This window comes from Cheilinus undulatus, linkage group 12 (genome assembly GCF_018320785.1).
Source record: "Cheilinus undulatus linkage group 12, ASM1832078v1, whole genome shotgun sequence".
Classification (NCBI taxonomy): domain Eukaryota; kingdom Metazoa; phylum Chordata; class Actinopteri; order Labriformes; family Labridae; genus Cheilinus; species Cheilinus undulatus.
The window spans coordinates 21,222,267-21,239,980 of NC_054876.1; the positions used below are offsets into that span (position 1 = coordinate 21,222,267).

A 17,714-nucleotide genomic window follows, 5' to 3' on the forward strand; every position below is an offset into this window, starting at 1 on the left:
TTTGACTTTTTAGCCCTTAAATATGCATCAGCATTAATTTCAGTTTGTTTTATAATGAGCTAAAACTCATCATAGAGGCTTTGAAGGGTAGTAGTGTTGTAAAGCTTGTATTTCTGTGCAAACAGCAGCCAAATGCAGTGACTTAAATTTAAGACAATATGAGATGAAGTTATAATCAGATAAAATGTAAAGTGATTTATATTTTTGTGTTTCCCACTGATGACTTCTTTAACTGTACTCTTTAGTTTTCTTTCCCTGTTTCCTAAAATGTCAGCCCCCTTTTATAAATAGTCCTTGTCTGCTTCTGTCATGAGGTAGCAGGGTCTGACTTTGAGGATTCTTGACTAAACAGACAAGTCACTCAGGGCTCTAAAATTTGTATTTTGTGAAGTTGTGGTTGTTTTTGGGCTGACTCCTCCTTCAATGGATGATGGGTGACCCTAAACTGGCCTCACTGAGGCTCCAGTGAAAACAGAAAAGCGCAATAACAACCAGAAAGTTGTTGAATGGAATGAGGAAAGGCTGTGGGTCTAGCAGCAGGAGGAGGAGCAGGTTTCCCTGAAGGCCTGTTGGTTTTGGCTGGAGTCTCCCTTACATTGTCTTCATAAAAGCTCTGTTTGCTTTTCTCCCCTACACGGATACAGTAAAGGCAGTGGTACCTTTGTTTTGTTTAAGTTTGAACAGATACAAAACAATTATTGATGGAACCAAAGATATAAATAAGATTTTTTTTTATCCTTCTGTTTTTTTTTTTTCAGGACTGGCTGTAAACTTTGGTCAAACTTTTGTTTTCTAGATAAATGCTCAGAGAGCAAAGAGATCTTGCGTACGTGGCTACACTACTAATGCATCCTTTATTGCTATTGTTTAAGTGGTGAAAAACCTCTGTGAGATGGCAAACTTCAACTTAAGAGTGGTGGGGAAAAAATAGAAAACACAGATGTTAAGCTTAGCAAAAGAGGAACAGAAAGGAGAAAAAAATATACAGTGTTACCACTTCTGAAAGGAAGGATCTAAGACATTAACTACAGTCAAAAACAACTCTCTCATGAAATATTCTCGTCTGTTTAAGTCTTCACATGAATGCTAAAAGAGCATAATGATTAATTTATACAGTATGTTTTAAAGCTCATCGGAAGACCTAATCCAAGGGTTTTCTCGCCGTCTAACTCATTTCTTCTGTCATCTAAAGGCCACTATGACTACCACTATGGCTACAAATCCTATGACATGAAAGACGCACCGTATGGCCAGAAGTTCAACAACACGGTGACCTACTACTACGACAACATGAGCAGCAACGACCTGTACTCTGTGGACCAGGACCTACTGAAGGATTACATCAAGAGGCAGATGTGAGTTTAAGCTCTCTTACTTCTGAAACAAGCACAGAATATGTCAACAAGTGTAGGAAGGTTTTTATCAGCGGACAGGCTGTAGACGTGATGAGCTCCTCATGTCTCTTCTCTGACTAAACATCAATGAAGATAACTTACAGCTCTGATCTCAGCATTTAATCAAAACTTACAAGCTGTTCACACCATTGTCTGATACAGTGAGAAAGTCAAGTTCCGGTATTTACTTTAGCAAGTAGTTCCTCCCATGCATACTTGTTAGCCTTAATTCAACTGAATTTGTAGCATTTTCTGTAGTTATGCCCTAGGCCAGGTGAATTTGTTTGTCATTGAAACTTTCTGCCAGTCCTTTTTGCTTTCATACAGTATCATTGAAAGACACAAATACAATTCTGGCAGTGGATCCAAATAGATTTTTTTTTCATTTACCATTACCAAATCTTAAATAGTTCATGTAGTTTGATACAAAATACATGTTAACTGTAAATCAAAAGAAACATAAAGGCTATATCAGTGGTGGAAAGTAAGCAGTTATATTAGCCTAAGTTTATGTTATTATGTACTTGTAGTTTTTAAAAATGATTTTTTTTCTTTTATTGAAGTTCATTTTGGGCTGAGTATTGTACAGGTGCATATCAATAAAAAATCCACAATATCAGCATATTGATATCACAAAACATCAGTCCATAAAAGGAATTATAATACAGAAATGTTGACCCTCTGGAATTTTAAACCCATTTATGCTCTCAGTAATTGGTTGGTGCTACAAATTACTGCATCTGTGTGATGTAGCATGGAGTCAGTCAGTCTGTGACACTGCTGGGGTGTTATGAATATATATATATATATATATATAGTTTTGACTTCATTGTGGGCAGGTTGCCAGGTCCTGCTGGTAAAGGAAATCCGAACCTTCATAAAGCTTCTCTGGAAGTGCTCTAAAATCTACTGGTGGACTGCTGACAGCATTAACCAGTGTCCCAATGCAGCACTCTGAGAACAGTCTGGTCTTTTAGCTGTGACCTTACCCTCCTTGTGGAGGGTGCCAATGATTATCTTCTGGACCAAGGTCAAGGCAGCCATCTTCCCCATGATTGTAGTTGTGTGAAGTGAACCAGGGAGTGAGAATAAAGGCTCAGTAAACCTTTGCAAATTGGACTTTTCCACCATATTCTAATATTTTGAGATAGTGGATGTTTGATTTTTGTGAGATGTAAAAAAGATTATTAAAAAAATCTTGAAATGTTTCACTTTGTATGAGATGGGTCTAGAATAAATAGATATGTAACTTTCTGAAGTAAATCCTGGATAGAAGATGGACTTAATATTCTTTTTTTAGATGCACCTGTATTCAGTAGTTTTAGTAAATGTTTACATGAATTACGTTCCACCTTACTTGAGTAAATTTACTTCCATTCAAGTAAATCCTAATCAAAGTAGCTCTGGTTTTACTTCAATAAACTGATTTTCTGCTCTTTCCAACCCTAGGCTTTATGAAAGTTTGTTTGAATGTATGAAAAGTCCCATGATTTCAAAAACTGATTGAGATAAATTAGCTTTTCCTTAATGTGAATCGATGCCAGATCAGGAAATTAAAGAACAGACATGAACAGACATGATCTGTGAAGGATGTGGGTAGTTATAAGGAGTTTTATGTGAAAACGACTTAATAAGGCTGGGACAGAGTGTTTTTTCTGGCATCAAACTCTGGCTGATGAAGATGCTGAGAGTTTAGCAGTTTTTTATGGCAGTCTCACAGCTTCATAGCTGCTTCACCAAGTACCCCTTCAGAATAAAATTACCAAATTAGAGAATTTAAACCCTGATGGGGTTTTTTTGATTTGTGACACATTTGTTGTAAATATCTAATAGATGCAATGGTTCAGTGTGATTTCCTCACGTTGTCAGTCTTATTCATCTGAATTTCCCCTCACTTATGCGTTTCTCCCTCCAAAGTCACACTTAAGGGAGCTGGTTTGTTCTTAAGTAGTGTTTTTTTTTTTCGCTGTGTGTCTCTCTTCTCTCTAGTGAGTACTACTTCAGCCTGGAAAACTTGGAGCGGGACTTTTTCTTGAGGAGAAAAATGGATCAGGAGGGCTTCCTACCCGTTGGACTCATTGCCAGTTTCCACAGAGTGCAGGCTCTCACCACAGACGTCAGCCTCATTCTGGAGGTCAGCATGCTTTCTTTGATCCACTGCTTTTGTTTTAATAAAGTGAAAAGTAAATGTGGAGAAATATAATTGATTGACTCCAATTTGGGGTTTTTGTTTTAGAAATGATAAGACACTTCAGTCTTGTCAGCTTGGTTTGCAACTGAAGTACATGTAATAATTGTAGAGCAAAATATCTACATAGAAATGTTCATAAAAGCATGTTTGTCTCCTTTAAAATCATAAATGTCTCATTCTCAAATCAAAGAAGATAAAAGTTCAGTTTTCTCCAAACATAAATTATCAACTTATTTGGATTAAATTTAGATCTTTATGACTTTACAGAGCTTCTGTTGTGATGCTCTTCTGTTATCATAGTTGTTAAACTCACCCTTCACTTATCTATGCAGGCTTTGAAGGACAGCAAAGAGGTGGAAGTGATCGACATGAAGATCCGTCGGAAAGTTGACCCGGAGAAGTGGCCTCTGCCGGGCCTGGCCATGCCAAACCAAACACACACAGACTTCTCCCAACTCATCAACTGCCCTGAGTTTGTCCCCAGACAGATGACAGAAGAGCCTAGAGGTAAGAAAAGGGTCAAAACGTGAAGAGGAATCAAATTTTATTTTTCTGTTCCTTTATTAAAAGGCTGATGGCGAATGAAACAGGATTTTCAAACACCAAAGTCTTTGTTCATAGTTCACTGAGTTTACTAAAGTGAACGTTCTCTATGATCCTGTGTTTCTGCTGCAGGCTCTCCCAGGGCTTCCACACCCATAAAGCAACAGAACAGGGCTGATTCAGATATCTCCAACCTCAAGACAATGCCAAAGGGTCTCTCAGCCAGTCTCCCAGACCTGGACTCTGAGTCCTGGATCGAGGTGAAGAAGAGACCCAGACCCTCCCTAGCAAGACCCAAGGTCAGCGCGGAGAAGGTGAAACTCGGATTGAAAATAATAGTAAATCAACAACTTGTACAATACTCTTTAGACTTCTGGAAAATGTCACACTTACCATTAAAAAGAAGTTATTTGTCAAAGGATGTATTTATTTACAGCATATAGCAGCAGCACCCAGGTTGATGTATATCTAGTGCAGTAAATCACCTCGTCCTTACAGCCAATGCATCGCTTTTACTCTGCATGAGAAAACTACTGAATCACTTCAGTCTTACACTGACCATCACCTCGTCATTCTCCTCTTCGTCACTCTACTCCTCTTCTGCTTTGCTCCTCTCTCCCTCTCTCTCCCTCCCTCCCCTCTCTGATGTTGGTGTTGGTTGACTGATGAAGGCCCCCTCGTTGCAGCAGCAGAAGGAAAAGGATGACTCTGTTCGCTCTCCAGTCCCCCAGTCAGGCCCCTCGCCCTCTCCTAATACCTCAGGAACCAAGGTGAGGAAGAAAACATAATCTATAAATTGTAACTTCAAGTGTTTCAGTTTTCTTTGAGCTGCAGTGATTTGTTTTTTTAATCTCTTTTTATGATTATGAATGAAAGTTTTATGTGACTATCAGTGGAAAATCTCAGCCAGTTTAAAGGATAAATATGGAAAAAAAAACAACAGGTTTTTATGTTGTAGCCAGTTTATATTCGGTGTATCCAATGTATCACTATCTTTTAAAGGTTTTTTTTTTTTATCAATTATTCAACCAATTATGGCTTATTGTGCATCTTTGAGTTTTGTTTTGTTTCTTTTTTTAATGTTGCACATCTAGCCGTAGGCCTGCACACAAATAGGCTGGGCCCCTGATGACCCCAGAGAATGGGTAGTCCTTAATTTATTGATGATATTAATTTATGTGTGTTGGATCAGTTGCATTGGTGCTAGCGTCCTGGCTAACAGTTACTCATTTTGGCACTGAAAAGCACTGAAAAGAACTATTAAAGGTTTCTGATATTGGAATTATTTATTGTGCCACTTTTATCGTGCTGTTTTTTGTTGCTTTTCTGGAATGTCCTTGCCACTTTTATTACGTTTTGCCATTTTTCACCAATTTTGCAATTTTTTCCCTTGTGTTGCCCTTGTGTTTTTTTTTTTTCCCACTTTTGCCTTTTTTTGCCAGTGTTTTGGCCATATTTGCACTTTTTACTTTTTTGTTACCTTTGTGCACCTTTTTCCCCTTTTTCATTTTTTACACACTTTGCCCCTTTTTCAACAATTTTGCCACTATTATGCTGCTTTTTTCCACATTTTTATCTACTTTTACCCATTTTTGCTACTTTCTTGCTGCTTTTGCCCATTTTTGCCCCTGTAACTCATTTTTCACTCATTTTTGCAACTTCTTTTTGACAATTTTCACCCTTTATTTGGTCACTGTTTGCCATTTTTTGCCACTTTAACCAGTTTTTACCAGTTTCCCCCATTGTCTGTCTCTTCTCACAATTATTGTGATCTTTTCCAAAAAAGTTGTCTCAGTTTCTTCTACTTCATTTTCTGGCATCCTGACATCCGTGGACATTATGGCCTATCTATGAAGTCTGACGCTACTTTCGTAATCGTTAAGCTCAGCATGCCCATCCACATTAACATTAGAAATAAAAAGGTAACTCTGTTTTAAGCAGAGGGATTTACATTTTGAAAAAGGTTGTATTACAGCATGAATGAACAAAAATATTTTTGTTGACTTGATAAGAGTGGTTTTTATTCAGGTTAAAAATGTAATAAGGTTATCACCGCTTAACTTTTCAATAGATCATGATTTTGCTGATCTCCATTGGCCCCCAGGTTGGCTGGGTCTCAGAAAGCTGTCCCCTTTACCCCCCTTATAGGTGGCCCTGCTGTATAACTGTTGATTTTTTTTTTTTATTATCAAACTGAAATGTAGTCATTCCAGGGGCTCAAAAATTAAATCCATAGTCAGGGAACACCTTAGAAATAATTTTTCTGTGTTTTGGTTTGTTTCTTCAATCAGGATGGAGCAGAGCCGGACGAGCCAGAGGAGCTCGACTTCATGTTCGACGAGGAGATGGAACAGATGGACGGGCGGCGGAACACCTTCACCGATTGGTCGGATGAAGAAACAGATGGCGAGATCGACGACCACGACGTCAACAAGATCCTGATTGTAACGCAGACGCCACCCTACCTGAGGAAGCACCCAGGGGGCGACCGCACAGGACACCACACGTCACGCGCCAAGCTGAGCAGCGAACTGGTCAAAGTGATCAACGATGGGCTCTTTTACTATGAGCAGGACCTGTGGGACAGCACGTACGAGCCTGAGTACGCCACCATCAAGGTGAGGGTTCATCTCGGGGCTCATCTGAAGATCAGTATTTACATAAGCTCTGTTTGCTTCAAACATGCTGTTGAGGTTAGAGCACAAACCAAATATAAAGTCATGTGCATAAGTTTTAGGCATTCAGGGCACTAAGGATTCATCACACGTCCCTATGTGCCACAACCTGGACCTGGAGGGGGTGGCTACCAAAGTCAAGCTTGATCCACGTCGACACGTGTGTAGCTCAGGATCCAAGGTCAAGCTCGATGGCATCTCATTTGTCTGGTCCTTTCCCCCCCCCGGTGGTTCGTCCTGATAGCACCAGTAGTTTCCCGGCCCTTTGGACATCCACAGCACGACCATGGCAACCCTACTACCCACCTAGTACCCTAGGCCCTGCTTATCCACCACATCTATCTTTTACTAGGTGTGAATTAATTCACACCTTTGCAGGTGAAGTTATAGGGGATTTTGGGCCAATGATCAAAATTTCTGATTAATGCAATTAAGGGAGAGGAAATTGTTGATCCAAGTTTTTTATGGCATTGAGGCCGTTTGCTAACATGGAGTGTATTTCTCCGGTGATGGAGGTGGTGGAAATGTAGAGTTGTATATTGTCAGCATAACAACGCTGGAGCGTAACTCTCGGGATGTGCAGTCCAGCATTAACTCTTTTTCAGCCTCTAACTTTTTCAGGACTTATTCAAGATACCAATTCAGATTTTTAAGAAAATGATTTGATTTTTGTATTACATTTTATGAGTAGTCTTTCTTAGCATTGCTAAATAATCGTTATGTTAAGTTGTGATAAAAAGGACAAAACAACAAAGTATAGCTAACTCTCAGTTTGATTTTACTCCCATAACTGTCTGACCTTTCACATCAACATACAATGACATGTGAATAACTTAATGAATCCTGAGAAAATTCTTGTGAATTCCTTTTTGTGGAAAGTTTCAGAGATCCCTTTCTTATCTAAAGTTTAAAGTTCTTAGTATAACAAACTCAGACCCTTTAAAACTATACGTGCTGAGGACTGGATTATTCTAAACCTTATTTGTTTGATACATAAAATGAACAAAGAAAACACTTTTGATAAGTTTAATGATTTAAACACCTTCAGTTTATTATTATATGTAAACAAATACTTGATTTAAAAAGATAGTTTACACAGGGGGCATCTAACACCCTCACGATGTGATGAGTTGAACACAGGATCAGCTCTTTGTTTCTCAGTGTCTCAAAGGAAACATCCTGAGGATTTCATTATTATATTTTGGATTGTTTTAGACCTTTTTCATCAGTATCATAGCCCCACTAAAGTTCTGTTGTGTGTGCTTCAAATAGAAAGTTGCTTTCTTTTATTGATATTTCAGAAAACACAGAATATGCTGTTTTTGCAGTGAATAATGTAAATGCTGTTCCCTCACCTGTGAAAAAAGAGAGGACACTTTCAGAAGGTCTGGGGAGTTTCAGGTGGAAACGTACCTGAGATCAACACATTGAAATGAAACTAGCTCTTCTGTAGTTAAACAAATCTCTGTGTGACTTTTCTAACAACTTCCACCATACGTGTTGGTCTCCCTCTGGAGCTTTTTCTGCTCAACACTAGATCATGTTTGGATTTATTCTTCACTTGGAGCTGTTTCTGGACATGGAAACAGAGTGTCATTTTGTTTTGTTGTCATTGCTGTTCATTGTAGCATTGTTGAGTTCATTGTGAGACCTTCACGTGCTCACGCACATCCAGCTGTGTGTGGAACAGAGCCTACTTTTTTTTTTTTTATAAATAAACCGCACACAGAGCCTCAGCCTGAGGGGTTGAGCTGACGGGCCGCAGGAGGAGAAAAAGATGGACGCTAACAGATCTGAGGAGACTTGGAGGAGTGAGAGAGGGATTGTGAGTTATAAGACATGATTCCAGGGAAATAACAAACCACTGACGGACATAAACTCAACATGTTGTGTAGTATTTGTAGTTAAGTTTTAAATTGAGCGGCTGTTGTTGTAGGAGGAGCAGGAGGGGGTTTTGTTATCAGGAGGTGGTCACTGGTGGAAAATTCAGGGTTTGTGTGTTGATGTAAGCCAGCTGGCCGGTGTCGGGGTGTCATAACGGAAAAAGAGAGGACAACATGAGGGTCAAAAAAGTGTTTCTGGCAGCCATGTTTTGTTGCTGCCTCTCAATCAATAGATTACTGCAGATAAGGTCTGTAGAATAACCATATTACCAATTTAGTAATATATTCCAGGTGGTTTTAATTCTCGCTCCTTATCCATTAATACTGTAATAGTTACAGGTTGTTTAATTTTCATGGAGAGATGTTGTACTTACAGCATTCTTGCATTCAACTATTCCCTGCCTTGTTCTGGGTCTGGGTCTATTTCAACAAAGGCCATTTATGCCGTCAGCAAACCTTCTAATCCCTCTGTTTTTAAATTCAGTCATTTTTGTTCTTATATTAATGTCTTAAGTTTCTTCTGTTTACAGCAAGAGGTGGAGAACTTCAAGAAGGTCCACCTGATTAGCCGCGAACAGTTCGACTGCCTGACGCCCGAACCTCCTGTCGACCCTAACCAGGAAGTCCCCCCAGGCCCCCCTCGACCCCACCAAAGTAAGACTCAAATACACATATTTACACCAGTAAAGCTTTTGAATATTTGGCTGTGTTCCTCTCTCCTTTTATCGGTTTTCTGATCAATTCTTCTGCTTCTCTCAGAGTATGATTCAAATAACACTTTCTCTCCCAGAGATACCATGAGGTAAAGAAAATGGGGTCAGTTGTTTGAGAGGTTTATAGGAAGTAGAAACTAAATTTAAATTATTCAAATTTGAATTGAAAGTGGAATTAGAATTTTCTGTGAGAATAAAATACAATTTAAAGAAACTGGATTAAATTTCAGAGTATCACATTGAGTTTGAATTCTATTATAATTCACTTTCAGACTAAAATTTTCAATTTCAAATTTGCCATTTCAGATTTAGTTTTTCAGCTACATTATTCAAACTTAATACAAATTCAAAGTCAACTTTTTAATTCACGATATTCATTCAACTCAATTCAACTATTCAAGTTTACTCAATTACAGATAATTCAGATTTATCTACCAGCACATTTGCCTGTAGAGGATACACTCTGTATGAAGATTCTCCTAATATTGACCAGTCCTGTTATCCTAATTAATCCTGTCTACATCATGTCTTGTTTATTGACAGAACTTGAAGGGCTCGAAGTGACAATAGAATATGGCCTTCATCATCTTTCTGGCCCCCAGACTCATAATATGATTTACCGTCTTGTCCCCATTGAAACACAAAGTATTAAATATAAAATTCCTTGGTTTTAGTTTCATCCTATAACACTGTTTTATTTTTTAACTGCCAACATTAAATGCATTCTGCCACCAGGGGGCTCTTAATCAAAACATTAACAAAAGATGAAGAATAGAGCTGCGCTTCTCAGCTCCGACCACTCCCACAACTCAGTTCTTTCTTTGGATTGAGATTGAGGAGTCTTTCAACAAAAACTTTACACTCCTTTAGCTGTGTTTACTAAACAGCATACCACTGTTGTTGTTTCATGTATGAAAATAAATCGTCACCCAAGCCTTTCTGAGTTGCTTGGAGTGTTCTTTTGCTTTCATGGTGTAATAGTAGCCAGGAATACTGATTAACCACTGACTGGACCTTCCAGACACATGTGTTTTTATTTATCATTTATTCATTCATTCATAATCATCATTTATTTATCATTTATCACTAACTGTGAGACTACTAGCACCGATTGGCTGGACCTCTGTTCAGTTAGGTCAGTCACTTTAGAGGATGTGAATATTTCTGCAGTCTTTTACCTTATCTCACATGTTTTTGTTCAGTTGATGTTACTATTAAGAAATCTGCTGACACTTTGACATTAAATAATTTTTTTCTGTCAAAAAAGCCAAATTATTTTGTCCATGATTTATTTATGAAATCAAATGGTGGGTAAAACATCCAAGGGGTGAATAGTTTTTATAGGCAATGTATTAAACCTGTAAATGGATCTTAAAAGTCATTTACAGATGTTGACTAGACTCACTAACCTCCTGCTTTTTCATCTGTTTATCTGCTGAAGAGTTAAATAAGTCACTACTCACTTTAATAAAGCATCAGCCAAGGCTGTGTACATTTTAAGTATTAAGTCTCTTAAGGTGCAAAATAAAATTGGTAAAAGAAAATGCCCCCTTTCCTCCTCAGTCCCTACAGACGCTCTGGCAAACAAACTCTTTGGTGCCCCTGAGCCGTCATCGATAGCTCGCTCGCTCCCAACTACCGTGCCTGACTCGCCCAACTACCGCAGTGCCCGGACGCCTCGCACGCCTCGCACACCTCATCGGAAGGACCCAACCATGACGCCGCGTTTCTACCCTGTGGTGAAAGAAAGTCGGCCTGTAGATGCCAAGGTAAAAAAAAAAAAACTTTAAGAAAAGTTTCACGTGAAATTAGCATAGGAAGTATTTCTGACTGATCTAACAAACTAATGTTCTCTCTTTTCTGTAACCAATAAGACGCCCAGAAAGAGGAAGACCCGACATAGCTCAAATCCTCCAATGGAGTGTCACGTGGGCTGGGTGATGGACTCCAGAGAGCATCGATCCCGTACTGCCTCTGTCAGGTGAGATGTGCAGATCTTCATTCTTCCATTAAAGGATAACAGGACTCCTTATTTTATTTTGAAATTTGTTTTCCAGTCTTTGAATAATTTAAAGGTGGTCGGTTATTGTTCATTTTTGACATGATATTGATTTCCCTCTAATCCCTCTCAGCTCCAACGCCAGCCCATCAGAGGGCACTCCTGTCCTGGGAAACATTGGCTGCACACCTCAGTCCCTCCCCAAGTTCCAGCACCCGTCACACGAGCTGCTTAAGGAGAATGGCTTCACGCAACACGTTTACCACAAGTACCGCCGACGCTGCCTAAATGGTACGTAGTTGTTTTTATTTATTTTTGTTATTCAGTTTGTCATTTGTTAACAGCGCTTTCCTGATCTGAAACTCAGACTCTGCTGTATTTGCTCGATGTGCATTTCCAAAATGTTTGCTCTCCCCTCAACCTATCACAGAGAGAAAGAGGCTGGGAATTGGCCAGTCACAGGAGATGAACACGCTCTTCCGCTTCTGGTCATTTTTCCTGCGAGATCACTTTAACAGAAAGATGTACGAAGAGTTTAGACAGCTGGTGGTCGAGGATGGAAAAGAAGGATACAGGTAAGACCATGGACCACTGATGGTAGAGAACTCCAAAAGATTAATTTGTGGATAGAATTATGTGGCTGTTATGATTATAATATGCATTAACTTGTGTTTAAGCTGCCCCAACAGTGCTTTATTCTGTTATTGTTGCAGGTACGGTTTGGAGTGCCTGTTCAGGTACTACAGCTACGGTCTAGAGAGGAAGTTCAGGCCAGACATCTTTAAGGATTTCCAGGAGGAGACGGTCAAAGACTACGAGGCTGGTAAGGATAAATCTGAGATGAAAGGAGATCATCACAGCATGGGCGCACTACTTTCATACTCACCATTTTATCTTCCTGATCTTTCTCCCCTCAGGCCAGCTGTATGGACTGGAAAAGTTCTGGGCCTACCTCAAATACTCAAAAGCCAAGAATCTGGAGATCGACCCCAAACTGCAGGAGTACCTGAGCAAGTTTAAACGTCTGGAAGATTTCAGAATTGATGTGAGTTAAATATGAATGTCAAGTCTTTATTTCATGTTTTACTTAGCAATTCAAAAGTTTGGTGAAATTATTAGATTTCATTCCTGGATTCATGTACATGATCAGACAGAAAGTGGTTAATGTTTACAGATCAGATGTGATTAAAGGCAATACTTCACCTTTTTTGACTGAAGGTGATTATGATTATTCATGTGTTGTACACAAGTACAGGGCGGTTAAAACAAAATGTAAAAATTTTAAATATGTTCACATCCAGATTTAGCCCAGCTGTCTAATCTTAGCTCTCTGAGGTCTTTTTAGTTTTCAATCCAGACAAAAATCATCATAGTCAGAGAAATTTCAGTAAAATTATCTTAAAACTGTACACAGAGCTTGATATTAATCTTTCTGGTTGCCAGCCACTGTATCTTTCTAAAGCTATTATGCACTTGGAATTTCATAAGCCACTATTTTGTTGTCAGGGAATCATGTTTTAAATGGCAAATCTGTAATGAGACAAAAGACATGCTCCATTCTCCCAATCAGTCTGATCAAAATACAGTCACCTTAAATCATCCCACATCTATTACACCGTACATTACAGAGAAAATGGTCACAGTCTGCTGTGACATTGGGGTTTAAAAGTCATTTATTAATGTAGGCATCACATCAGTCATAGTATCTTTAGCTGATCCTGGTGTCTGATTTTTTTCTGGTCTGACCTACTGATACCAATTTTTGGCCGGTACAGTTTTCTTCTTAAAGCCCCATAACTGAAGCAAAATCAAATGATTCCTGGGATTTTTTTATTTTATACTCATCATGAAACACTGACTATTAATTTACTTTTTATTCAGAAATGTTAAAGACTGCAGCAGCTTATTTCTTTTTTTAATGTATGTAAATATATTTAACCAGGAAAACCTCATTGAAATTAAGAGTATAGTTTACAGGACTGTCCTGGCCAAGACAGGCTGCAGTACATTTGACTGAGTGGCAGACATGAAACAAAAAAACATTACAAACACAGATCAGCCTACTCCTGAGTTACAGAGCAGAAAGTCATCAATCAAAACATCTACAACCTGATGCATTTTCCTCTAAGACCGATGATCAACTTTTAAAACAATTTAAAGGGACCCAGATATGAAATTTCCTGCAGCAGATTCCAGGCTGCAGGAGCGGTGTATCAGAACCCCCTTTTACCCATTTCTAGACAGACTTTGGGCACAGATAGCAAAGTAAATCTTGTGACTGAGTCACAGAGCGAAGACTGTAAAGAAATATATTAAACTGAATGCTGATGGCTCTTTTGAGCTACAAAGAAAAGCATATCATCAACACAAAAACAAATTCTCTATTGTAGTTTTAATGCCTGTATATGCCAGCTGATGCAACTGCTGAAACAGCCTTTATTTATATTTTCATGGCAACTTCTTTGAGAAGTGATCACTTGACTATGTAAAGACAGACGGGTTCAATTTTTGTCAGAAAACACGACCAACAACTAGAAGTCCCACAGAGGATTTTCTAGCTGGCTACTGATTTAATGTTTCCTCTTGAAAATGAACAGTGATGAAAGTCGATTGAAAGAATAATGCGTAGATGCAAATTGAATGTTTTCATCCATGCGTTAGTCCTTCATTTAATTTCTTAATTTCAGTCATGTGTAATGTTTTTGCTTCCAGCCCCCGATGGAGGAAGGAGGCCGCAGAAGACACTCGTCTAGCGGCGACGGTCGCCGCCGGCATCCATCTCAGCCCTCCAGCCGGCCGCACAGCCAGGTCAGCTCTGGCCCCAGCCCCGCCCCCCTCGCAGCCAAGGATGATGCCAAACCCAGCAGCCAGAAAGCCCCCACCCCTGCCGCTGACCCCGCACCAGATGCCAAGACACTGAAGTAACTCGACAAACACACCAGCCAACACGGATCGACTCAACCACCTCTGCAAGTCGCTGGTTCTCTCCGCAACAGGAGGAGGGAGGAGGCATCCCGCTTGTCATCTAAGCATGAGAATGTTATTTCCCCTGACTTTTGATTCAGACATAAGGAGGACAAACACGAAAAAAGTTTCTAAATTAGTTTGAAGTTTTTTTTTGTTTTTTTTTTTTACCTTTTTTGTCTTAATGAGGCAAAGATATGAAGAGGTGTCAAACACTTTTTTTAAACAAATCATTCTCAGTCCACACGGTGGACCGTTTAGAGAAGATTTCCTTTTTATTTTTATTTTTTTTCCTTTTTGTTTCTTTTGCAGTTTTCATGTTGACCCCCCTCTTTGTCCCATGGACCCTGTTTGATCGTCTCTGTCCTGCTGGCTGAAAGCTATTCACCTCCTTGCCCAGATCTCAGATTTATGATTATTATTACTTCAGCATGTGGTGCGTTTAAAGACCTGGAAATAGTTTGAAAGAAACTGAGCATCTGAAGCCCGTGCTGGAGATGGAGCTACTCCTGACATCCAACCGGACCAAAGCGGTTTGAACCGAGCGACTGACATTTCCATCCACAGAGCCCCTCAGTATTCTCATCAAGGGGCTGGAAATTCAAAACATTTGATTTACTTTATGGCTGAACTTTAAAGGGGAGAACTATAAAGAACCAAATGAGAAAATAGAGGAAAAAAAGACTCGTACGGACCCCTCAGAACGGACACGCTGATTGAAAGTTGCCTTATTTTAATGGTTTTACCGCTTCTAACTTGTGCCCGCCACCTTCTTGTCGAGTGTACAGCATTGAGATCACCCATATATCTGCTCATTGTGTCCAGCAGAGGCCACCTGGTGGGGCTCTGTTAGCCAAACTGCCCCCCCCTCACTCCCCCAGTCACCCTCTCTGAACTGTCTTCCAAGTGTCATCAGTCTGTTACAAGTCCTGTAATTCTTCCCTGTGTTTGCAAGTCGTGGCTTTTTGTGCTGAAAAACGTCGACTGGGTGGAAACTTGTCGCCTTCTGCTCCCCGGAAAAGAAAAAGAAAACTTAAATGGGTTCAGTTTAAGAAGGGAGACTCAACTCTGTTTCTCCCTTTGGGTGCTTCCTGACTTTCTCTCTCCCCTCCGGCCCTCTCTCTAGTCAGACAAGCTGCATCCATCCGTTCATCCATCCGTTCGACATCCATCCATCAGCTGACGACAGTGGCGATCAGGACTGGAATCATCACTCTGGATTACTTGAAGAAGCGATGGTTTATGACGTTTTTGGCCGTAGTTCTCGGCCGTAGGTGCTCCAGGTGGAGAGGACCAGACATTCAGCCCCTGACTTCACAGCGTCGGCGGCAGAGGCTGACAGCACCCACTCTTCCTGTTTTACACACATCAGTTTCTGGCACGGACACTGACAGGTGTAGTTGCACGCAGGTACCGATGTAGCAGCGTGAGCAAACCAAACACAAAAACAGCTCAGTCAGCTCGTGACTGGATGGTTTCGACTCTGTCCCGTTCAGACGTCTTTCAGTCAACCATGCCGAGGATTGAAATCTCTCTCCATCTGATGATATCAAACAGAAGTGATTCTACTTCCTCCACTGAATGTTAATGTGAATTTTTGACTGATGAAGAGAAGTGATTACAGCTCCCTGCTACTTGTTTTTTTTTGTTTATAGTACAGATGATATATTTGCCTTACATGTGTATGTATTCTAACTTTTTTTAATGGTCTCATGATTATATTTTAATGCTTTTTAATTTCAATTTGCAGTGTTTCTAGCATTGTTGTTACGATGGAGGTGGGGTTTGTGTCAGGCTGTTAAATAAACCTCAGAAATGGGAACATGATTCACAACACAAAAGGGAAAGGTGACATCAGGACATCAAAATACCAATCTGTGTTTTACCCTTAAGCCACATCTACTTTTATTTAAAAAGACATTTTTTCCAAGATGTAAGAGCAGCATTTCCAACAACAAACTCTTTCAATCTACTGAAAGTTTGCATAGCTGTTAACACTACAACTGCATATTCAAAAATGCTGAAAAACAATGATTTCGGATTCAGAATGAATAGGAAGTTCATGATATTCTGGAAAAGTCTTAAAACACAAATAAGTGTCCGGATTTTCATCTGTCATATTCAGATGTGTGTATCTCCTGAGTGCCCAGTTTACTGTGAAACATCACAGTCACATGACATGAAGCCTGGCAGTTTCTGAGGTGAAACTGTTAGTTTTTTGTTCATTTTCTGTAATAATCGTTCAGCCTGTTGGTTGATGTTCTAGCAGCCTGTGGTCCTGTCGGTGTTTCTGTTCATCAGTTGATTTCTCTAAATCCAGAGAATTTGGAAGCGAAAAAATGCAAAGCTGTACTTGTTTTCTGTTATGTTCTGTTGGTTTATCTTCAGGGAGATTTGAATCATTGTCAGAGGCTTAACATTGATGCATCAAAAGTGTTTACCAGAGGTTTAAGGATGGAAAATAAGAGCTACAAAATATCCAGACAAGAAAAAAACTTTCCCAAAACCAGTGAAGCCTTTGAATGGGTGAGCTGGTGTATGTGTGGCTGCAGATGCAGCAGGCTGCCAGTAGGGGGCCTTCTTCCTGCAGCAGTCACATCATCCCTCCCTCTAATGTGATCATCACCTGTTACTGGACGTTTGTGGGTTTCAGGTGTTTTGGGAGTTTTCAGCCTTCCCTGTCAGCTGCTGCTAGCTGTCCAAACAAACTCTAGGGGGCGCTGCAGCCTCCACTCATCAGTTTTACATGGACTCGGCCGGCAGGCCAGACACTGGGGAGATGAGTGATGGACAAAGAAATGGAAGAAGGAGCATAAAAAAGAGAAAAAAAAAGACTCCTGCTGGGGTTTGTGATGTTCAGAGGAATATGGCTGATTTTGATGTCTGGAGACTGAAAAAAGTACAAAATTCCATAAAGCCATATGATTAAGATATAACTGTATATGAACCATTAAATAGTTCATTGCATTACAATATCCTAGGCTTGTCATGAGGAAAAAAAGATGAAAATGAGGAAAAAAGGAACAAAAAAATATATAAAATGGAAAAATGTAAAATACTTGAATGAGATCTTGTATTATAACATTTAATATTCATAATATCTGCTTTGTAGGCTGATGTGATTCGCTATTAGTGTTATTTGTAATTTGTAGTAATTATGCTTTTCCTTAATAAAGAAAAAAAACACAAAACGGACAAAAAAACCTCAAAAACACCGACTGGAGAGTGATTTTTTTGTGTGAACAGACTATCCTACTATCCCAAGTGCCATTGCAACATTTCTCCTTAGAATTAGTTCTTGACTATACAAATTACAATAAAACATAAAAGGTCAGATTTGTTTAGGCTGTTG

At 39.6% G+C, this 17,714-nt stretch overlaps 1 protein-coding gene across 5 annotated transcripts in view; it reads left to right on the forward strand.

Moving 5' to 3' along the window:
- larp1 (La ribonucleoprotein 1, translational regulator) overlaps nt 1-17,598 on the forward strand; it is a 99,539-nt gene extending 81,941 nt beyond the window's left edge. For 2 of the 5 annotated variants that reach the window (XM_041801800.1, XM_041801804.1), the window contains 14 exons: nt 1,193-1,355; nt 3,384-3,528; nt 3,918-4,092; nt 4,261-4,466; nt 4,800-4,898; nt 6,420-6,746; nt 9,217-9,340; nt 10,963-11,168; nt 11,274-11,380; nt 11,532-11,689; nt 11,829-11,973; nt 12,112-12,221; nt 12,316-12,443; nt 14,111-17,598. In XM_041801800.1, the coding sequence (XP_041657734.1) occupies nt 1,193-1,355; nt 3,384-3,528; nt 3,918-4,092; nt 4,261-4,466; nt 4,800-4,898; nt 6,420-6,746; nt 9,217-9,340; nt 10,963-11,168; nt 11,274-11,380; nt 11,532-11,689; nt 11,829-11,973; nt 12,112-12,221; nt 12,316-12,443; nt 14,111-14,323 (2,306 nt within the window). In that variant the 3' untranslated portion in view covers nt 14,324-17,598. The remainder of the gene's footprint in view (nt 1-1,192; nt 1,356-3,383; nt 3,529-3,917; nt 4,093-4,260; nt 4,467-4,799; nt 4,899-6,419; nt 6,747-9,216; nt 9,341-10,962; nt 11,169-11,273; nt 11,381-11,531; nt 11,690-11,828; nt 11,974-12,111; nt 12,222-12,315; nt 12,444-14,110) is intronic. The other 3 variants (XM_041801805.1, XM_041801803.1, XM_041801801.1) reach the window with 3 other exon arrangements.
- Nucleotides 17,599-17,714: the final 116 nt, after the last annotated feature.